At 37.0% G+C, this 19143-nt stretch overlaps 1 protein-coding gene across 1 annotated transcript in view; it reads right to left on the minus strand.

Annotated features, from left to right (window-relative positions):
• The window catches only part of MORC1 (MORC family CW-type zinc finger 1), a 156393-nt gene that overhangs the window by 68691 nt on the left and 68559 nt on the right, over positions 1-19143 (minus strand). Inside the window, exons 12-13 of the mRNA XM_071220772.1 lie at positions 18452-18595; positions 16041-16195 (exon numbers count right to left, since the gene is read on the minus strand). Of these exons, the coding sequence (XP_071076873.1) occupies positions 16041-16195; positions 18452-18595 (299 nt within the window). The remainder of the gene's footprint in view (positions 1-16040; positions 16196-18451; positions 18596-19143) is intronic.

A 19143-nucleotide genomic window follows, 5' to 3' on the forward strand; every position in this document is an offset into this window, starting at 1 on the left:
TTTTGTTCTTTGCTCAGCGTTTGGTCTAGGCCCAGGCCAGACTCCACGTCTCTGCTGCACACCAGGTCCTGATTCTTTCACTGGTGTGTGGACAGGGCTCGTGAAGACGACTACTTTGATTTCTACATGAGCTACTCAGTTCTTACTAAGTCAAGTTACAAAGTGCTATCAAGTTAAAGTGCTTTTAAAAGTTAAAGGTGGCTTCAAGTGCTATCTCTGGCACACACTGGTTGTGTAATTGTGGGAAACCACTAAATTTTCTTATTTATCAAACAAGTGCTTCCAACAACCTGCCCAACAGGTTTACCATAAAGAATAAATATGATGGCACATTAAAAACTATAGAATCTTGCAAAAATTTAAGTTGCTTCTACATCATATGTGTCCTTTCTCTAAATGTTACTTCTCCCAGAAGACTATGCCTTTCAAAGGAGAATTGTGCTTTGTGACTTTCAGTGTCCTCAACGTACAACTCAGCAGCCTCCAACTAAGAAGCCCCCCAAAACTACTGTTGCTACTCTTGACAAAATTCCTCATTCATGACTTGTTTGGGATAAAATGAAGGTGAAATAATGTGTCTCCCTGAAAACATTAACTAAGCACGTTAACACAGCACACCTAACTTCTAAAACGAACGTCAACCGTGAACCTTGACAAAAACATTTTAAGAATAGGAACTACTAGGATGTTAGAAACATAAACACACACTCCTTAAGGGCAGAGTGACACATGCCCTGTGATGTCACTACTGTTACAGCACCTACACATTACGTTTTAGTTTTCATTGTGCCTATTTCCCCCTCTGGATAGTGAAATCCTCAAAGAAGGTGGTGATGTTTAGGATCTTGTTTTCAGAAGCTGACACACATAATGTAATGTTTACTTACAGGACTAAATGTCACTAAAGGATCACTGGCTATCGAAGGCAGATACTGAAACATTCACTACCCCAAACACCTCATGACCGGGCTGGACGGAAGATTATACTACTTGAGGCAAGTATCAGGGCAAAGAAATAAAGTTTTATATTCAGGATCAAAAATGGGTTTTCCTAACTGCCAATGAAACCTTGACTTCTTCTCTTCAGATAAAAGCTAGTCCAAAATGCACAATTTGTCATTGTGTTTATGATGTTAATAAAATTTCCATGGAATGGACTCTGAAGATGAGGCAGATGTTTCAACAAGCAGATAAGCAAGTTGGCCAGAGGGCAGGCAGTAGGAAAAAAACATATCAAGTCAGTTTCTACTTTCTCATATGTGTTAGTCTGTAGAAAAAAAGTCCTCCTTAAGAAAAAAAGAATTTCTCCCATTCAAGGGATTTCCCTGTCCCATCAGTCTATCAGCAGATTTTTGTAGCAGAAACTTGCAAGTCAGGAGAGAGTGGGATGATATAATCAAAGGGCTGAAAGACCAAAAAAAGCCAACCAAACATACTTAATCCAGCAAAGACATTCTTCAGAAATGGAGAAGTAAAGAATTTTCCAAACCAACAAAACTCAGGGAGTTCATTATTAGATCTGCCTTACAGAAATGCTAAGGCGAGTTCTCCAAACTGAAATGAAAGGACAATAATCAGTAACCTGAAAACAAAAACATAAAACTCACTGGTAAAGGTAAGTACATGGTCAAATTCAGAATACTTTAATACTGTAAAGGTATATAAATTGTTTAACTCTAAAAGACGAAAGTATTAAAATAAGTATTGCTACAATAATTTCTTAATGGATACATAGTATGAAAACATGTAAACTGTGAAATAAAAAGCATAAAATGTGGGGGAAGTAGAGTAAAAAGGTAGTTTTTGTATGTAAAGTTAACTTGTTATAAGTTTAAAATAGACTATTATAACTACAAGATGTTTTATGTAAACCTCATGGTAACACAAAGCAAACTTATCATAGATACACAAAAGAGAAAGATTAACATTCTGTAGTGTGAAAGCGTAACACTACAGAAAATTATAATGCAAAGGAAGACAACAAAAGAGGAAGAAACAAAGGAACTACAAAACAGCCAGAAAACAATAAGATGGAAATAGTCCATCCTTATCAAATTACTTTAATGTAAGTGAATTAAATTCTCCAATAAGGAGACATAAAGCAGCTGATGGACAGGACCCAACTATATGCTGTCTACACGAGATTCACTTCAGTTTTAAGTACACATATAAACTCAAAGTAAAAGGATAGGAAAAGATATTCCATGTGAATGGAAACCAAGAACTATACTTATATCAGACAAAGTATACTTTAAGTCAAAAACTGTAATAGGAAATAAAGAAGATTATTATATAATGAAAAAGGGATCAATTCACCAAGAGGATATAATTGTAAATACATATGCATCCAATATCACAATACCTAATATTAAGCAAATATTAACAGATCTAAAAGCAGAAATAAAGAGCAATGCAATAATACTAGGGGACTACATTGTCTCACTTTCAAAATGGGTACATCATAGAGCAAGAAAATCAAAAAGACATAATAGACTTGAACCATCTTTAGGTCAAATGAACCTAACATACACACATACAATATTTCATCCAATAGTAGTAGAAGACACATTCTTCTCCAATGCACATGGAACATTTCCCAGGATAGACCATAAGACTGGTCACAAAACAAGTCGTAACACATTTACAAAGACTGAAACCATGTCAAGTATATTTTCTGAAAATATGGTATATGGTATAGTTATTTATAACTATAAATTAATCACAGGAGAAAAGTTGGAAAATTCACAAATATGTGGAAATTAAACAGCATACTCTTGAACAACCACTGGATCAAAGAAGAGATCAGAAAATAATTTTTAAGTATATTGAGATAAATCAAAATGGAAAAAGCATACCAAAATTTATCAGATGCAAGAAAAGCAGTTCTAAGAGGGAAGTTCATAGTGATAAACACCTACATAAAAAACAAAAAGATTTCAAATAAGCAACCTAACTTTATACTGCAAGGAACTAAAATAAGAAGAACAAAGTAAGCCCAAAGTTAGCAGAAGGAATAAATTAACAAAAATAAGGCAGAAATGAAATAGAGACTAGAAAACAACAATGAAACTAAGATCTGCTCTGTGATAAGATAAACAAAATTGGCAAATCCTTAACTATATTAAATAGAAAAAAGACTGAAGACTAAATAAATAAAATCAGAAATGAAAGAGGAAATGTTGCAACTGATACCACAGAAGTACAAAGGATCACAAGTGACTATGAACTATTAAATGTCCCCAAATTGTATAACCTCCAAGAAATGGGCAAATTTATAGCAACATACAAACTTCCAAAACTGAATTATGAAGAAATAGAAAATCTGAAAAACTGTTAACTAGTAAGAAGATTGAATAATTTAAAACCTTCAAAAAAGAAAAGCCCAAGACCAGATGGTGTCACTGGTGAACTCTATCAAACATTTAAATAATAATTAATGATACCCTTTACAGAGTCTTAGAAAAAGTCTGAAAAGGAGGGCACACTCCTGAACTCATTTCACAAGGCTGGCATTACCCTAATACCCAAACTAGATAAGGATAATATGTAAAAAGAAATGTACAGGCCAGTATCACTGATGAACATAGATGTAAAAATCCCCCCCAAATACAAGTAAATCAAATTCAACAGCATAATAAAAGGATCATACACCATGATCAAGTGGGATTTATCCCTGGATGCAAGGATGGTTCAACACACACAAATAAATGTGATATACCATATTAATGGAGTGAGGGATAAAAATCATACTGTCATCTCAACAACTGCAGAAAGAACATTTGACAAAACTGAACAACCTTTAATGATAAAAAGTCTCAACTAATTATATACATGAGAAGAAATATACCTCAAACATAATAAAGGTCATATATAACAAGCCCACAGCTAACATCATACTCAATGGCGAAAAGTTAAAAGCTTTTCTTCAACATCAGGAACAGAGAAGGGTGTCCATTCTCGACACTTCTAATTAACATAGTACTGAAAGGCCTAGCATGAGCAATTAGGTATGGAAAAGAAATAGAAGACTTCAGGGGGAAAAAAGGTAAAATTTTATGTTTGTAGATGACATATTACACAGGGAAAAATCTAAAGATTCCACCAAAAAACTGTTAGAACTAATCGGTGCATTCAGTAAAATTGCAGGATACAAAATCAACATACAAAAATAACCTGCAATTTTATACAGTAAAAACAGCTTTACTGAGAAAGAAAGAACAAAATATAAAGGATTATCCAGGTAGGTGAAAGACCTCTACACTGAAAACTATGACACCGATGAAAGAAATTGAAGACACAAATAAGTGGAAAGCTAACCTGTGTTAATGGACTGAAGGATTTAATATTTTTAAATGTCCATGCTACTTAAAGTAATCTACAGATTCAATGTAATCCCTGTGAAAATTCATATGGCATTTTTCAGACAAGTACCAAAAACAATCCTAAAATTCGGATGTACCCGCAAATGACCTTGAATAGCCAAAGCTATCTTGAAGAAGACCTGTGGAGCTGGATGCATCATACTCCCTGATTTTAAGCTATATTATAAAACTATAGTAATCAAAACAGTATGAAATTTGCAAAAAATAAAAGATACACAGATCAGTGGAACAGAATAAAAAGCCTAGAAATAAACCAACACATAAAAAAGCAGAATTATCTTCTGGAGGGCGAACCCCTTGTAATACAGGCTTCCCCCACTAGGTGAGTGTTCTAAGAACACATCTGTATCAGTGTACCAGTTGGTGGTGGTGTGAGAGGCCGAATTCAGATTTAGTGAATTTTTTGTACAATTCTTTCAATGTATTTGTCCATTTCATGATGGATGATTTACAAGTATACCTGCCAACACTGCACTGAGTGTTCAGCAGTTTTTGACCAAAAATGCCATAATCCCCAAGCTCCATCCTCACTATTTACCTGATATCACCCCAAGTGACATTTTTTGTTGCCCTGGCTGAAAAATGTCTTCAGAGGGAAACATTTTGCCAATGTGGAACAGCTGAAACAAAAAATGGCAGAAGCACTAAAAGGCATCAAATTCAACAAGTTCAAAAACTGTTTTGAGCAGTGGAAAAAATGTCTCAACAGGTGTACTGCATCAAATGGAGAGTACTTTGAAGGTGACTTAAGTTTAAACATGTAAGAATAAACACACAATTTTTTATAAGTAAATTCCGGGGGTATTTGGGTCCCCTCTCATGTGGTCGACTAATCTTTGACAAGGATGCCAAGAACACACAATGGAAAAAGATAGTCTCTCCAATAAATGGTGTTGGGAAAATTGGATATTCGCATGCAAAAGAATGAAACTGGACACCCTAATGAAGTTAAATACCATATCTTACACCACTTATAAAAATTAATTTGAAATAGGTAAATGATATAAATGTAAAACCTGAAACCATAAAACTCCTAGAAGAAAGCTTAGGAAAAACACTCCTTGACATTAGTCTAGAGATGATTTTTGGATATGACACCAAAACACACAATTAACAAAAAAAAACAAAACACAAAGTGGAACTATATCAAATTAAAAACTTCTGCAGAGCAAAAGAAACAACAAAATGAAAGGATGACATACAGAAAAGGAAAAAAAATATTTGAAAACCAAATATCTGATGAGGGTTAATAAATAAACTATACAAGGAATCTCACAAGTCTATAGCAAAAAGAATACTCTAATTAATAAGTGGGCAAGGAACCTGAATAAACAGTTTTCCAAAAATACATACAAATGTCCATCAGGTACAGGAAAGGGTGTTAAACATCATTAACCAACTGGGAAATGCAAATTCAAAACCACAATGAGACTTTACCTCATTATCAAAAAGTGGAGACGTGAGTATTGGCAAGGATGAAGAATAAAGGGAAACCCTGCTCACTGTTGGTGGGACTGTAAATTGGTACAACCATTATGGAACACAGTATGAAGGCTCCTCAAAAAATTAAAAATAGAACAACTATATGCTCCAGAGAAAGAGAGTAGAGTGGTGGTTGCCAATAGCTGTGGGGAGGCAGGAATGGGGAGGTGTTGGCCAGAGGGAGCAAACTGTCAGTTATAAGATGAGTAAGTTCTGGGGATATAATGTATGGCATGATGACTAGTTAATAAAACTTTATTGTATACTTGAAATTTGCTGAGAGAGTAGATCTTAAGCATTTTCACCCACACACCCAACAAGGTGAATATGTTGATTAATTTGATTGTGGTAGACATTTCACACTGTATATCAAATCATGTTGAACACTTTTAGTATGTACAATTATTTTTTCTCAAGTTTACTCCAATAAAGCCAGAAAAAAATTTGTGCCTATCCTAGTCTGTCAAGGAACAGTAAAAGTAATAATAATAACAATAATTTATCATATCAGGTTGGTCTTGACTACTAGAATCCATTATGTACCTATAATTATGGATGTTTTAAATATATGGTTTTAATAACTTATATTTCTGTTAATGTGTTTTAATGAAGGTTTTAAAATTGCCCTTTCATCCAGAAGTCAATTAAGAGCAAAAAGTAAAATTTTTAAAACTTGAAAAAGTACTTGATTTTTTTAATATATCTTAAATATTTACACCAACTATAAAAAGAACTATGTAAATAACCCAAATGTCTATAATTCCAAAATTATATTATCTCAATGTCCTCAAGGTATTCTGATTTAAAAATTCATAAACAGTTAAAGCTGCAAACACACAGAAACATTTACAATTACTAAAGAATAGCCCTGGCTAGTGTGGCTCAGTGGATTGAGTGCAGTCAGCAAACCAAAGGGTCGCTGGTTTGATTCCCAGTCAGGGCATATGCCTGGGTTGCAGGTCAGGTCTCCAATAGGGGGTATGCAAGAGGCAACCCCACACTGATGTTTCTCTTCCTCTCTCTCTCCTTCCCTTCCCCTCACTCTAAAAATAAATAAATAAAATATATCTCAATTTTTAATTTTTTAATAGTTTCTATATTTATTTATATATTTTTAAATTTTTATTGTTATTCAGCTACAGTTGTATGTCTTTTCTCCCCATCCCTCCACCCCACCCCAGCCGAACCCCCCTCCCTCCCCTACCTCCACCCTCCCCCTTGATTTTGTCCATGTGTCCTTTATAGTAGTTCCTGTAAACCCCTATCCCCACTATCTTCTCCCCACTCCCCTCTGGTTATTGTTAGATTGTTCTTAAAAACAAAAAAATTATTAAAGGTGAGAGTCAATAATGGAGGGGAAAGAGGGAAGGGTTTTCAGGAGCATGTACAAAGGACACGTAGACAAAACCAAAGGGGGGTAGGATCAAGGGCGGGAAATCAGGATGGCTGTTGTGGAGGGGAGTTGTGGGGGTGAAACGGAGAAGACTGTACTTGAACAACAATAAAAAATGTGGAAAAAAGTTTTAAAGAATATGTATCTTGAGACCTTCCTTTGTATAATCAACAAGCTTGTTAACAGAAAAATCAGGAATTAATACACATAGAATTAAAGTCCTAATTTCTAGAAGAAGCATCTGAGAAAAACTGTGACTATTTAATTTACTCATAGTTATGTATGGAGTATTTAATTCAGAAGATTTCTAATGTTTAAATTCATAGGATTAATTTTTAGGAGCCTCTTAAAACCAGGAAAAAATCATGTAAAATACTGCAATAACTTGCTAAAAATTTGTCAAAACCAGTAACTAAAAAAGCAGTTGACACAGATATTGCCTCTGAAAAATAGGAGATATGTAACACCATCTTAGATGTCAGTTTCATATCTGTTCATGGAATGTACAATGACATCCAGGAAGTCAATTACCCAAAGGGAAAAGTAATAAAATTTGGTAATAAACTACTAAAGCAAAGCTCTGATAGTTTCAATCAAAATTAGGAAGCCCAAAACAGTTTATGAAATCACTGCACCAGGAAAATGACAAGCTAGAAAAGGTATTTACATCAGGTTCCTGCCTTCAGGTAGTTCTGCATCTAAATAAATGATTATATTCTATATTTAAAAATCTCCTGAGCTGGAAATTGCATGTCCATTCTCGGGGGACTATAAATCATGCCTCCTCCTCTGTTGAATATTGCCCTGTTTGTCATTAGCCTCTCATTTTTAGGTAAGCCAGACATTTGACCTTCCCTAAGCTGGTCCATGGTGTGGTCATTCACCATCTATATTCTCGACAGAGCTTCTGGGTTAGGAATGGCAAACTGATCCCATGTGAAGTGCCAATTCCAGTCAGTTGGTGGTGAGGCCTGCGCACTCTTGAGAAGACTCAGGAGGCCAATCACCACTTGTCAGGAAGAGCTGCCATGACGACTTAAGAATCTGTGGTGCACGCGAGAAGAGAGAGGCCCAAAGCGCTCTACTTTGATTCAAGGAAAGCAAGGCAAGATGTCTTCAGTGACGGTGAAGCTGCTTCCAGCCCCATGCCTTCTCTTGGCCCCAGGGTATGGCAGAGTGGGGTTGGGCCAGTCTCACTTTCTGCAGAGAGTCAAGGGCATAAGTAGGTGGCAACTGTGGTCAGAATGTCTTCACTTCTCCACTCTACCATAAGCACTGTAAGCTCCCCAGCAAAACTGCAGGAATACGCTGAGTTGCTCCAACTTGGTCTAGGCATCAACTTCACTACTTCGCCTGGCAATGTAGCATCATTTTCTCCTGTTCCATATCAGAGGTTTCCCATGAGGATCTCCTTACTGCAAAGTAATTTCCAAACCACCAACCCCCTCGACTTGAGAAAATGCATGATGACAAAAAAAACCCCTATAAATTTAGTAACAATTTTATATGACCTTACATTTTAGTACCCACAACTACATCTATACATGTTTGAAAAATGTTAGTGTATATATGTGTGAGCCATGACATTTTAGATAATAATTGGGAGACAGGGATCAAGGACTTGTAGCCATATCCTGAGGTCCCCTAGGGCTTCTGGACTCCCAGTTCAAACCACATCCTTCTGTGCGGTGGGGACTAACAGAGAGAGGGTTAGAGGCCTCATGATGACAACCCTTCAAAGACAGAACCGAGGCGAGCAAGGTGTCTTCTGAATCTTCCCTCAGGAGGAAATAACTTTCAGTTTCTCTTTTTAGGTTATATTTTTAGTCAGCCATTGTCACCGTTTTACTTTGGACATTCTCTGTTTTTTCTAATTCTCTCTACAATGTGGAAATCAAAATATAACATGACAATTTAATCTGAAGCATACTCAGAAAGAGTTCTGTGTTATCATGGGCAATAGCTTCCTCAACTGCCTGGGTCTCCCCGGTTCTTGGGTTGGCAGAGTTTCTCTCTATCAGGACTCTCCTTATTTTACTCAGACGTACACAGTCTGCCAACTGACTTTATGTTCTTAAGAGTCAAAGGTATTTTTTGTTATTGTTAACACAGCTTATATTCAATCTTAATTGCATTTTTTAACTCAGAATCATTAAATACAACTTATCTTCTTTACCAAAGTAGACATGAGAAGACTAATAAGCAGAGTTTTGAGATCTTGCTTCTAGTATGGCAGGGAAAAATCAAACTAAGAATCAAAGTGTATTTAATTCCAGACAAAAGAAGGGCACTAAGCTTTTTAGCATTTTATTTGCAGTATAGGTGAGTTAGATCCTCTGAGGTATTTTAGCAAGAAACTCTATTGTAGACATAAAAAATGTCATTATCATGATAATAATACAAGTGCAATCAAAAAGAAAAGGAAGCATAAGTGCTGTCAATGGTAGTAATTTCAATTACCAGGTGAAAGCAGTATAAATGGATAAAATCTAAGAATGTGATTTCTTTAAACAGAAGTCAATCCACCAGTGAACTCTTGAACCATCCCGCTGTTTGCAGGGAGCTGGCCTAAGTAACAGTTTTAAACAGAGTACACATTTATGCCATATAAATCAGGCAAAATGCCTACATCGCTTTTAAATTTTTATTTCCAATTCCTCTCACATCAAGCTTTTATCCAATGCAATTTGTTTAACAGTATATAGAGGTCTACTGTTGCATCTGTCAAATAGTAAAATTACCAACAATGTGGGCAACCGAACGGTAGATGAAAGGAAGTTTTTCTTTACAGAAATATTACAGTTAGTAAATGATGAAATATGATAGAAACAGAATATAAGGGTTTGAAACTCCTCAGGGATCTGAGCATTCATCATTAACTGTTAGTATAATTAAAAGTGAGATAATTGAACAATATACGTCTCCCCATGGAAGAACATGCTACTCCCTATGAAGCACCTTGCCAAAACCCCTGAATGTGGCCAAAAGGCTGGATTCTGCAATTTACAGAAAAGTAAATACAAGGGAAGAATCTGTAAAACTACACCCCATAATGCAGTGAGCAAAATTCAGACTATAAAAACCGAAAGACAACCAATCTAGTTTTTTTCTATAAATAAATAGCAACAGAAACAAGAGAGAAAAGGAAATATGGGGATGGGTGAGAAAGGCTATAAATTGTAACAGGATATAATTAGAAGTGTAAACAATAAATTAGATATTTAATGATATTAAGAAAGTATTAATAATTTTAGGTGTAATATTTATACCATGGTTACATTTTTAAATGGTGTTTTTCTTTTATAAATATATGCTAAAATATATATAATTATATAGTTTCTGAAATTTCCTTAATAATTAAGTTGTGGAGGAACAGATGGAAATATGGATGAAACCAAGTGTTCAGGAGGTGATCACTGTTGAGGTTGAATGATGGGTTTATGGGTTTCATTATGATGTTCTTTGTAATTCTGCCTAATTTTGCAATTTCCCACATATATTAGTTTGCTAGGGCTGTATAACAAAATACCACAGACTGGGTGACATAAACAACAGAAATTTATTTTTTCACAGTTTGGAAGGCTAGAAGTCCAAGATCAAGGTGTCCACGTGTTTGGTTTCTTGTGAGGCCTCTTTCCTTGGCTCCCAGATGGCCACATTGTCCTCACATGGTCTCTTCTCTGTGCACACCCATTGCTGGTGTATTTTTTGCATACAAATTCCTTCTCCTTATAAAAACGCCAGTCCAAGTGCATTGGGCCCGCTCTAATGGCCTCATGTAAAATTAATTACCTCCTTAAAAGTCCTATCTCCAAAACGAATCACATTCTGAGGTACTGGGTGTTAGGACTAAAACATGTAAATTTGGGGAAGATACAATTCAGCCCATAATGCCATAATAAAATATTTTAAAATAAAACAAAATAGCCCTGGCTGAGTGGCTCACATTGGTTGGAGCATCATCCCATACACCAAAAGGCTGTGGGTTCAATTCCTGGTCAGGGAACATACCTAGGTTGCAGGTTCCATCCCTGGTCGGGGCCCATGTGGGAGACAACCAATCGATGTTTCTCTCACTCTCTCCCTTCCTCTCTCTTTAGCATTAAGTATATCCTCAGGTGAGGAAATAAATAACTAAATAAACAAACAAAACAAAATATTAAAAATAATATTAAAGAAAAAAGTAGCATACATAAAATTCATAACTAATAAAAAAGAAATATGAATTGTTTTGGCCTATATCTTCGTGTACACTTGCCTTATAGTATCACCTTTTAATATTTTACATAGGCCTTCTCACTCAATGTATATCTCTAGGCGAAATGTATTTCATTTTTTTGTAGTAGCTTTCTAAGACCTTAGACACTAAAGTGCATCACAAGGTAAACAAAATTGTGTTGTACGCAGTTAGCTACATTGAGCTACTAGTGTTATGAACTGAATTTTCCCCCTCAAAATTCATGTGTTGAAACTTACCAATTCTCATTGTGATGGTATTTGGAGGTGGGGCCTTTGGGAGGTAATTAGGTCAAGAGTGTGGAGCTCTCGTAAATGGATTAGTGCCTTATAAGAAGAGGCCAGAGAGCCAGCTCACTCTCTTTCCACAACAGGAACATATAACAAGATACCAACCGTCTGTGAACCAGGAGAGAGCTCACACCAGGACACAACCCTGCCAGCACCCTGTTCTGGGACTTGCAGCCTCCAGAACTGTGAGAAGTAAACTTACGTTGTTCATAACCCATGGTTTATGGTCTTTTGCTATCTCAGCCCAAGCTAAGACATAAAGCATTATCTACTTTTTAGATAATCTGGACAATATAATCCTTCACTTTAAAAATTATACACACACTGAGAAGCTGATATGGGTTAGGTGATAGCGTAAGTAGGAAAATTTGTAACTGGTTAATTGTCCTCACCAGTGTCCCATTTCTACCTCAGTGGAGCTCACCAGCGGAGGGCTAGGGGCTTGATTTCCCTGATCCTGTGAAACAGGATTTGAATGAAGTCATAGAGAAAACAGTGGCCAAGCTTAACATCTCTGGAAAACTAGCATATTAGTTAGAAATCAACATTAAATTTCCCAAAAGGCCTTGACAACCTGACAGGATGGGCCCAATAAGGTGATAAAATTAATAGAATAAATGTATGGTTCTACACAAGGGTCCAAAAACACCAGAAAAATACAAGAAAATTATGGCTTAACAAGAATACACATTAAAAATTTTATTAAGAATTTTAATTAGGAATAAAGACACTGAGGGTCAATAATGTGCTTATTGAGAGTTACTATATTAGGCAGTATCAATAGAATTATAACTTCTTAAGAGAAAGAGATGATCATCCTATTTTATTCTAGTTTTTTCAGGTTTCATCTGGAATTTTTGTTTCTAGGTGATATACTTTATAAAGTATAATGTTAAGTTGGTGAATATATTTAATGCCATGTTAAATGAAAAATAGCAATAAAATTGGAAATGTTAGAATAAAACAAGACTGGAGAGAGACAGAACACTTGTCTTCAAATATCTAGAGGGTAATCATTCGTGGCCCCTGGGAGGAAGAATTAAATTGGGTGGCTAACTCCTCCTCATCCTTTAGGGAATATCCCTTCTTCAGGGAGGCCTACTCTGGCTTCCAGACTGCGAGCTCCCAATCACCGACTCCCTCAGCACTCGTCCTCTGTTGGACACCAATCCTATTTCTAATTGTCAAGTCATAAGCTCTGCTGGAGTGTAAATTCCCAGAGAGGGTGGACCATGTCTGATTGGTAGTCCCGTAACACTTCGTGCCTAGCACAGGTGAATGAATGAAAGAATACATGAGAAATAGATTTGACTGTAATATGACAGTGTATTTCTTAATACAGTTGTGTAGACATTCACAGGCTGCCTGAAGAAGTAGCAACGTTTCTTTCACGGGAGAACTTTTCCCTCACTCAGGCCATTTCAAAAGGCAGTCCACTTGCCTGGGGCAGAGGTGGGTGAGATAGAGGGGACAAAGCATGGGAGGGAGGGTGATTGGATTAAATGATTTTTAGCCTCCTTGACAACCTGAGTCCCTGTAATTCTGTAATTTGAGTTCTGCTCTGAAAGGTTTTGCTTACTATGTCATAGATTCATTTTAGTACATCAGCCATATTCCGATCCATTTTGGATAAGTTTAGTAATAAATTTCTACGTAATTGCTTCTGTTCAATCTCAAATCTCATTTGATGTTTCTCTCTCTTTCCCTTCTCCTTCTCTCCATGCTCCAAAAAACTGATGGTTAATACTTCCGTTTTACTGTAAGGATGCATAAAACTTCAGAAAACACAGAATCAGACAGTGAGTGAGGTGAGGTCAGACACAGAGACAAGGAAAGTATTTAGATTCTTAGCATGAGCTGTGCCAAAAGGAAATGCAGATTTGATAAATGACACAAAGTTATTACCTCTCCTTTTCCCTTTCTGCCAATTCAATTTTTTTACAAGGGCCCAATTTTCCATAGAAACAGATCAGATTTATGGCAAATACAAAGATTGCATCTTTTATTTATAAGGCAAAAAACCTACCCAACCTACTTTTCATTAAAATTGTGTGTTCTGTAATACTGGCTTTCTGAGTATTAGGCAAACATTTCCTAACACTTTGGTTGTTCCTGTGGGAACTAATAAGCAAAGGCCTTGAAGGTCAATCTCCTGAGCGGAGTTCCAGAGACTGCCAATTCTGACTTTGATTACTAGGTTCACTCTGATAATGAAGTTTTGGGATGCAGTTGTGAGACGTGTGAACACACACACATGCTCACTATCTTTTCTCCACTGTGCCTGCCTTCTAAAGCAACATCTTTTGTGAGAGCACCCTCTAGCCTGAAATCAAGTCATAGGTAATTATGGAATTAGGAAAAGAATATGTTATTAACAAGTAATAATTAAAATTAAAATGTAACATTTATTTTGAATTTTATTACATCCACTGAGAAGGTTTTGAAAAAATATTAGGTGGATAAGATAGGGATAGGGAGTTACACAGGGAGTAGGTGATACTGGCAAGTGATACCCTTGAGTAGAGAGTGTGACTCTTGTCAGGGGCTGGCAAAGGAGCTTCAAGAAAGCTCCCCCCACACACAGGATTGAGTATGGCTGTCCTGAGTCTAAGTGTGACCTAGATGGAGATAATTCCTGTCTCCTTTAAATTTACTGTCTAACTCTTTCTGCAGACTTAATTCCTTATTCTAAGGATGAGGAAAACATGACAGAGATTACAGAGAAAATATCAGAAGTTACACAATTTTCAAATGCTTAACATTTTCCTTCCATACCATATTATGCCAGCATTATTTAAAGACCATAAACTAGGTGCTTGATTTTTACCTCACTCTGTATATTCTTATGCTTTCTACAGCTTTCAATGTAGTCATTCCTGTGTTTAGTATAGTAACGTCACACCTGTCTGAGAAAAGACTACATGTGAAGAACATATGCCTATGCTAAGCAAAAACTCCATGGCTGTACTCTTCAGACCTGTAGTTCTCAAACTTTGATGAGCACACAGTTAACCTGGAAGATCTTGCTAACCTGCAGATTTTAATCCAGGAGGTCTTGGGTGCGGCCTATCATTCTGAATTCCTAGCAAGTTCTCAGCTAGGGATGCTGGTCCACAGACCACACTCTGAGCAGGTGTTAGATGAAGACATGAAAACCCAACTTGGCAGGAAACCTGTGCCCTCAACTTCATTCTCACTTTTATTTTTTTCCCCTGAGTTCTTGCACTATTTCTGTTTCACTTGTATGAGAAAATTTTAGGACCAAGCAGAGTGTGTATAAAAGAAAAGAAAATATTCTAACATTTCAACCTCAAGAGGAAGAATAATTAGATTTTAAGTTGTCTCAAGGGTAGAGACGTATATTTTGATACACATGAATTACATATACATCATGCAAATCATTGAACAAACACACAGTAGCCTATTTCTTTCCATAAATGAAGCCCTGTGTCTCCAGAGGTTACAGGAAGTTGATTTAATTAATGCCACCTCATTGTTCAGGTATCTCTGGAGAGTGAGGTGATTTGCATAATTCAAATTTTCCAGATAACTGATGTTTATCTTTTTAAGTTTCCAAATATATCTATTTTAGTGATTTTTAATCAAAGTCTTTCTGGAATTAACATATTCAAAACACAGTTTAAAATATCTATAATTATCCAGGGACAACATGATTATTCGATGGCATGATATAACAGTGCTATAGGAACTACTCAGGCCTAGATGGGCTGGGCACTCTTAACACGGTAGAGTCTTAGATGCCCTTTCTGGGTTTCTCAGCCTATCTGGAGCAAACTTCCTCTGTGATCAGCTGCCACTGCATACTGCTCTCTGAGTGCCCTCCAAGTACAATTTTAATCTGCTGCTTTATTTTTTTTTTGCATAATATTCTGGGATTATTCTGAGACTGGCTCTTTCATTGCTTCTGGTGGGGGGGGGGGGAGAAAAAGAGAAACATCAATGTGAGAGTGAAACATCAATTGGTTGTCCCCTGCACGCGCCCAAACTGGGGACTGAACCTACAACGCAGGCATGTGCCCTGACCCACAATCGAACCCATGATCTTTCAGTCTGCTGGACAATGCCCAACCAACTGAGCCACCCAGGCCAGGGCTCCCTCATGTTTTTAATGCAGGAGCTCTCTTCCAGGGCTTTGGGTTAGTGGTTACCTGAATCAATGCAATCATTTTGGCTTAAAGAAATCACGCAAATTGATCCCCTTTAAGCACCTCTCACTGTGACCATTGAATACTCACTGATCCCAGTGTCCTTACAGTACTGGACCAAGAATTGTCCCATGACTTTTAGAAGATGATTATATTCTTGGACATTGAGAAATTCCTGCTTATTGTGTGATGGTTCCATGATCTCCAAGGGTACGTTAACAATTCCAACCACGCCTGCACCAAGTCTGGGGAATAAATACACATAAATTTTATGAAAGTTAGCCAAGAGAAAAATAAAAAGAAAATATACCCAGTATTTTGAAGTCAAGTTTTTCAAAAATAAATCTGTTCACTTGGTCTGAACCGTGTCAAAGTTTAACACGTTATTTTACAATGGTGTCTTATTACATAAATCTATGATGATCCCAGGTATGTTTAGGCTTTAGCACATCATCACTGAATTAATATGCCTCCTTTCCCAAACCTATCACCTTACATGAGGAGTCAGGGTAGGGGTAGGAAGAGGAGGTCTCTTAGCATTAAACACCACAAGCAATGCCTTGCTGCAAGAAACTGACATGACCCCCTTAATGAAAGTGGCTGGAGAGTCACTGTCTTCATCCTCATTTCATCTGTCAGGTTGGAATTTTCCTCATCTTTGCAAAGGTCCACAGGGTGCTAATGAGTTCTCCTAAGGGAACGTAAGGGCTGGATTATTTCTGAGAGTAACAGGCATCCACCTGTTAGCCTGATGGATAAACACAATTTTTTCCCACATTCTTGGCCTCGTGATGTATGTACAACAACTAGGATATTCAACTTAGAGATATAATCTGTTTGGGGAAAGAGTCTCTGGACTCCTAACTCTTCAGGGCCAATCCAATGCCCTTGGCATGGTGTACAAATAAAGCCTTCCCAATTTGGGGCCCCTGCCTATCAAGTTTTTCACCACCTTCCCTTCTCACCTGCCCTCCCTTCACTATTCATTTGCTAAGTCTAAATTAGGGCATCATTTCTCCCAGGAAGCCTGACAGGTTTGGTTTATTGTTCCTCCTAAGTGGTCTTTTTGCACCTGATGTTTGCCTCTAGCATTCATTCATTCATTGATTCATTCAAGCTGAGCACCTGGCCCTATTCCAGAAAGTAGGAACACAGTAACAAACAGAAAGACAATGTCCCTGTTTATGAAGTTTCTCTTCTATTAAATGGTGACAAAGCATGATGCTAGTAAATGGATGAATGTATAAGATCATTTCAGATGGTGATAAGTGAGATGAAGAAAATAAATCAGAGGCTGTAATATGTAAAAAAAAAAAGGGATAGATATGGCAGGGGCTGATTTTATTTAGACAGTCCAGGAAGACCTTCCTGGGAGGGGACTCTAGAGCTAGTGCCTCGGTGACATGCTAGGACCAGTAGTATGAGCTAAAGACAGAAGGTTCTAGGCAGAGGAAATATCAAGGGTCAAGCCCATAAGGCAAGAACAAGTTTAGGATGTCTGATGAACAGGAAGCCTGCTGTTGTGAGGGAAATGCAGAGAGAGGGTGGGCATGGGTGGGGCAGGGGGTGTCACAGAGCCAGGTAAAGACCAGATGGCTGGAAGCCCGTGGTAAGTAGTTCTATTCTACATGCACTGGGGTTTGAAGCAAGGCAGTAAACTAGTTTATGTTTTCAAAGGTCATTCTTGCTGTATCCACACAAAATAAAAACATGTATTTATACACTTGTCCCTTTCACTGGACTGTAAGTTCCTTAGCAAATGGCAATAGGTCTTCACCATCTTGTCTGCAGAGTTTAGTACAATGCTTGGCACACATGATATTCCAGTATAAATGCTTGTTAAGTGAACATATGAGTGAATTGCTAATTCTTTAAGAGTGAGAAAGCAAGATGAAAAACTTTCCCCTAAGCCATTCCACTGGTCACAGTTGTCTTGTCCAACTCTGTGCTTTCTATAATCTCCTTTCAGGACTCTGCATAATTCATGAAAGCAGCTGGTGGAGTTTCAGACCATTGGGAAAGCACCAGAATGTCTTGCTCTGGAATTCAAATAGGCTGTAGTGTTAAAAATATACGCTCATGCAGCTAACTGGCAAGGACTCATACATGAAGGGGCTACACAAAATGTTAACAGGGTTGTTTTATAAGACTATGGATTTTTCTTTTCTAAAACTTCTTTCATATGCTTGCATTATTTTTAAATTGGTAAAATCCTGAATACTTAACTCAAATAAATAGTGCAAAGAATGTTAAAACAGCAAGTTGCTCAGAAAATGCATTGAAAAAAATTTCCAAAACTGAGCTTCTTCTTTAGGGCGGGCATACAGCTCTACTGGTATTATAAATTAGGCAGATTAATGCCTGCGCGTTGATGGGAAGGGTGAACAGAGGATGTGACACCTGCTCCCATTATGATTAATCATTCATCTAACTCCAGAGACAGCATCTTACAGCAACCTCCCTCCTCCTGCCTGTGCCTCTGAAAACAAAAACATACTTACAAGGATTTCATTTTCAGCTGCGGTCCCACTTTCTCATGCATCTTGATCAGGCGGTTATTACTGTAAATGAACATCCCAGCTTGGCTTTGGTTTTCTAAGTTCACTCCAAAGAACAGGGAAAGTGTCCTTGCTTTCTTTAATTCTCTAGCATTATATTCAGAAAAGTTTGAAAAAGGTTTTATTAAATAAAAATATACAGTTTACAAAAGTGTTAATAATTAAACTCAGAAGGCAAATATCAAGGAATTATATGTAAGGTACCTGGTATTTTGCAAACCTAGTGGGTATGCTCAGTACCCCTGCATAGCCGAGTGTTTTGCATAAACATATGGCCAATACCTGTACCAGTCAAACACAAGCATTCCTGGATTCAAAAACAAGTTTGCCAATTTAAATGTACAAGAACTAGAAAATGCCAAAATAGTTGTAAATGTTAACTGGTATAATATGTACATTGCAGCACTTTTGAAAAATGGTAGATTGGCTATTTTAAAATTCAGGTATTTCTAACACTGGACGGGATTTCTAACTTCCAGCATGTTCTCAAGCCTCCAAATGTCCTACATCGGTCGGAATGTGCCAGAAGATATTCTTCAGCTTTCGTTCTTTTTCCAAAGTCAAAGTTAATAAAGTTTACAAGGACAACCAATATAAGCTCCTGTTTCTCTAACTCTGTCCTACTCTACTATGTG

This window comes from Desmodus rotundus, chromosome 2 (assembly GCF_022682495.2).
Source record: "Desmodus rotundus isolate HL8 chromosome 2, HLdesRot8A.1, whole genome shotgun sequence".
Taxonomy (NCBI): Eukaryota; Metazoa; Chordata; class Mammalia; order Chiroptera; family Phyllostomidae; genus Desmodus; species Desmodus rotundus.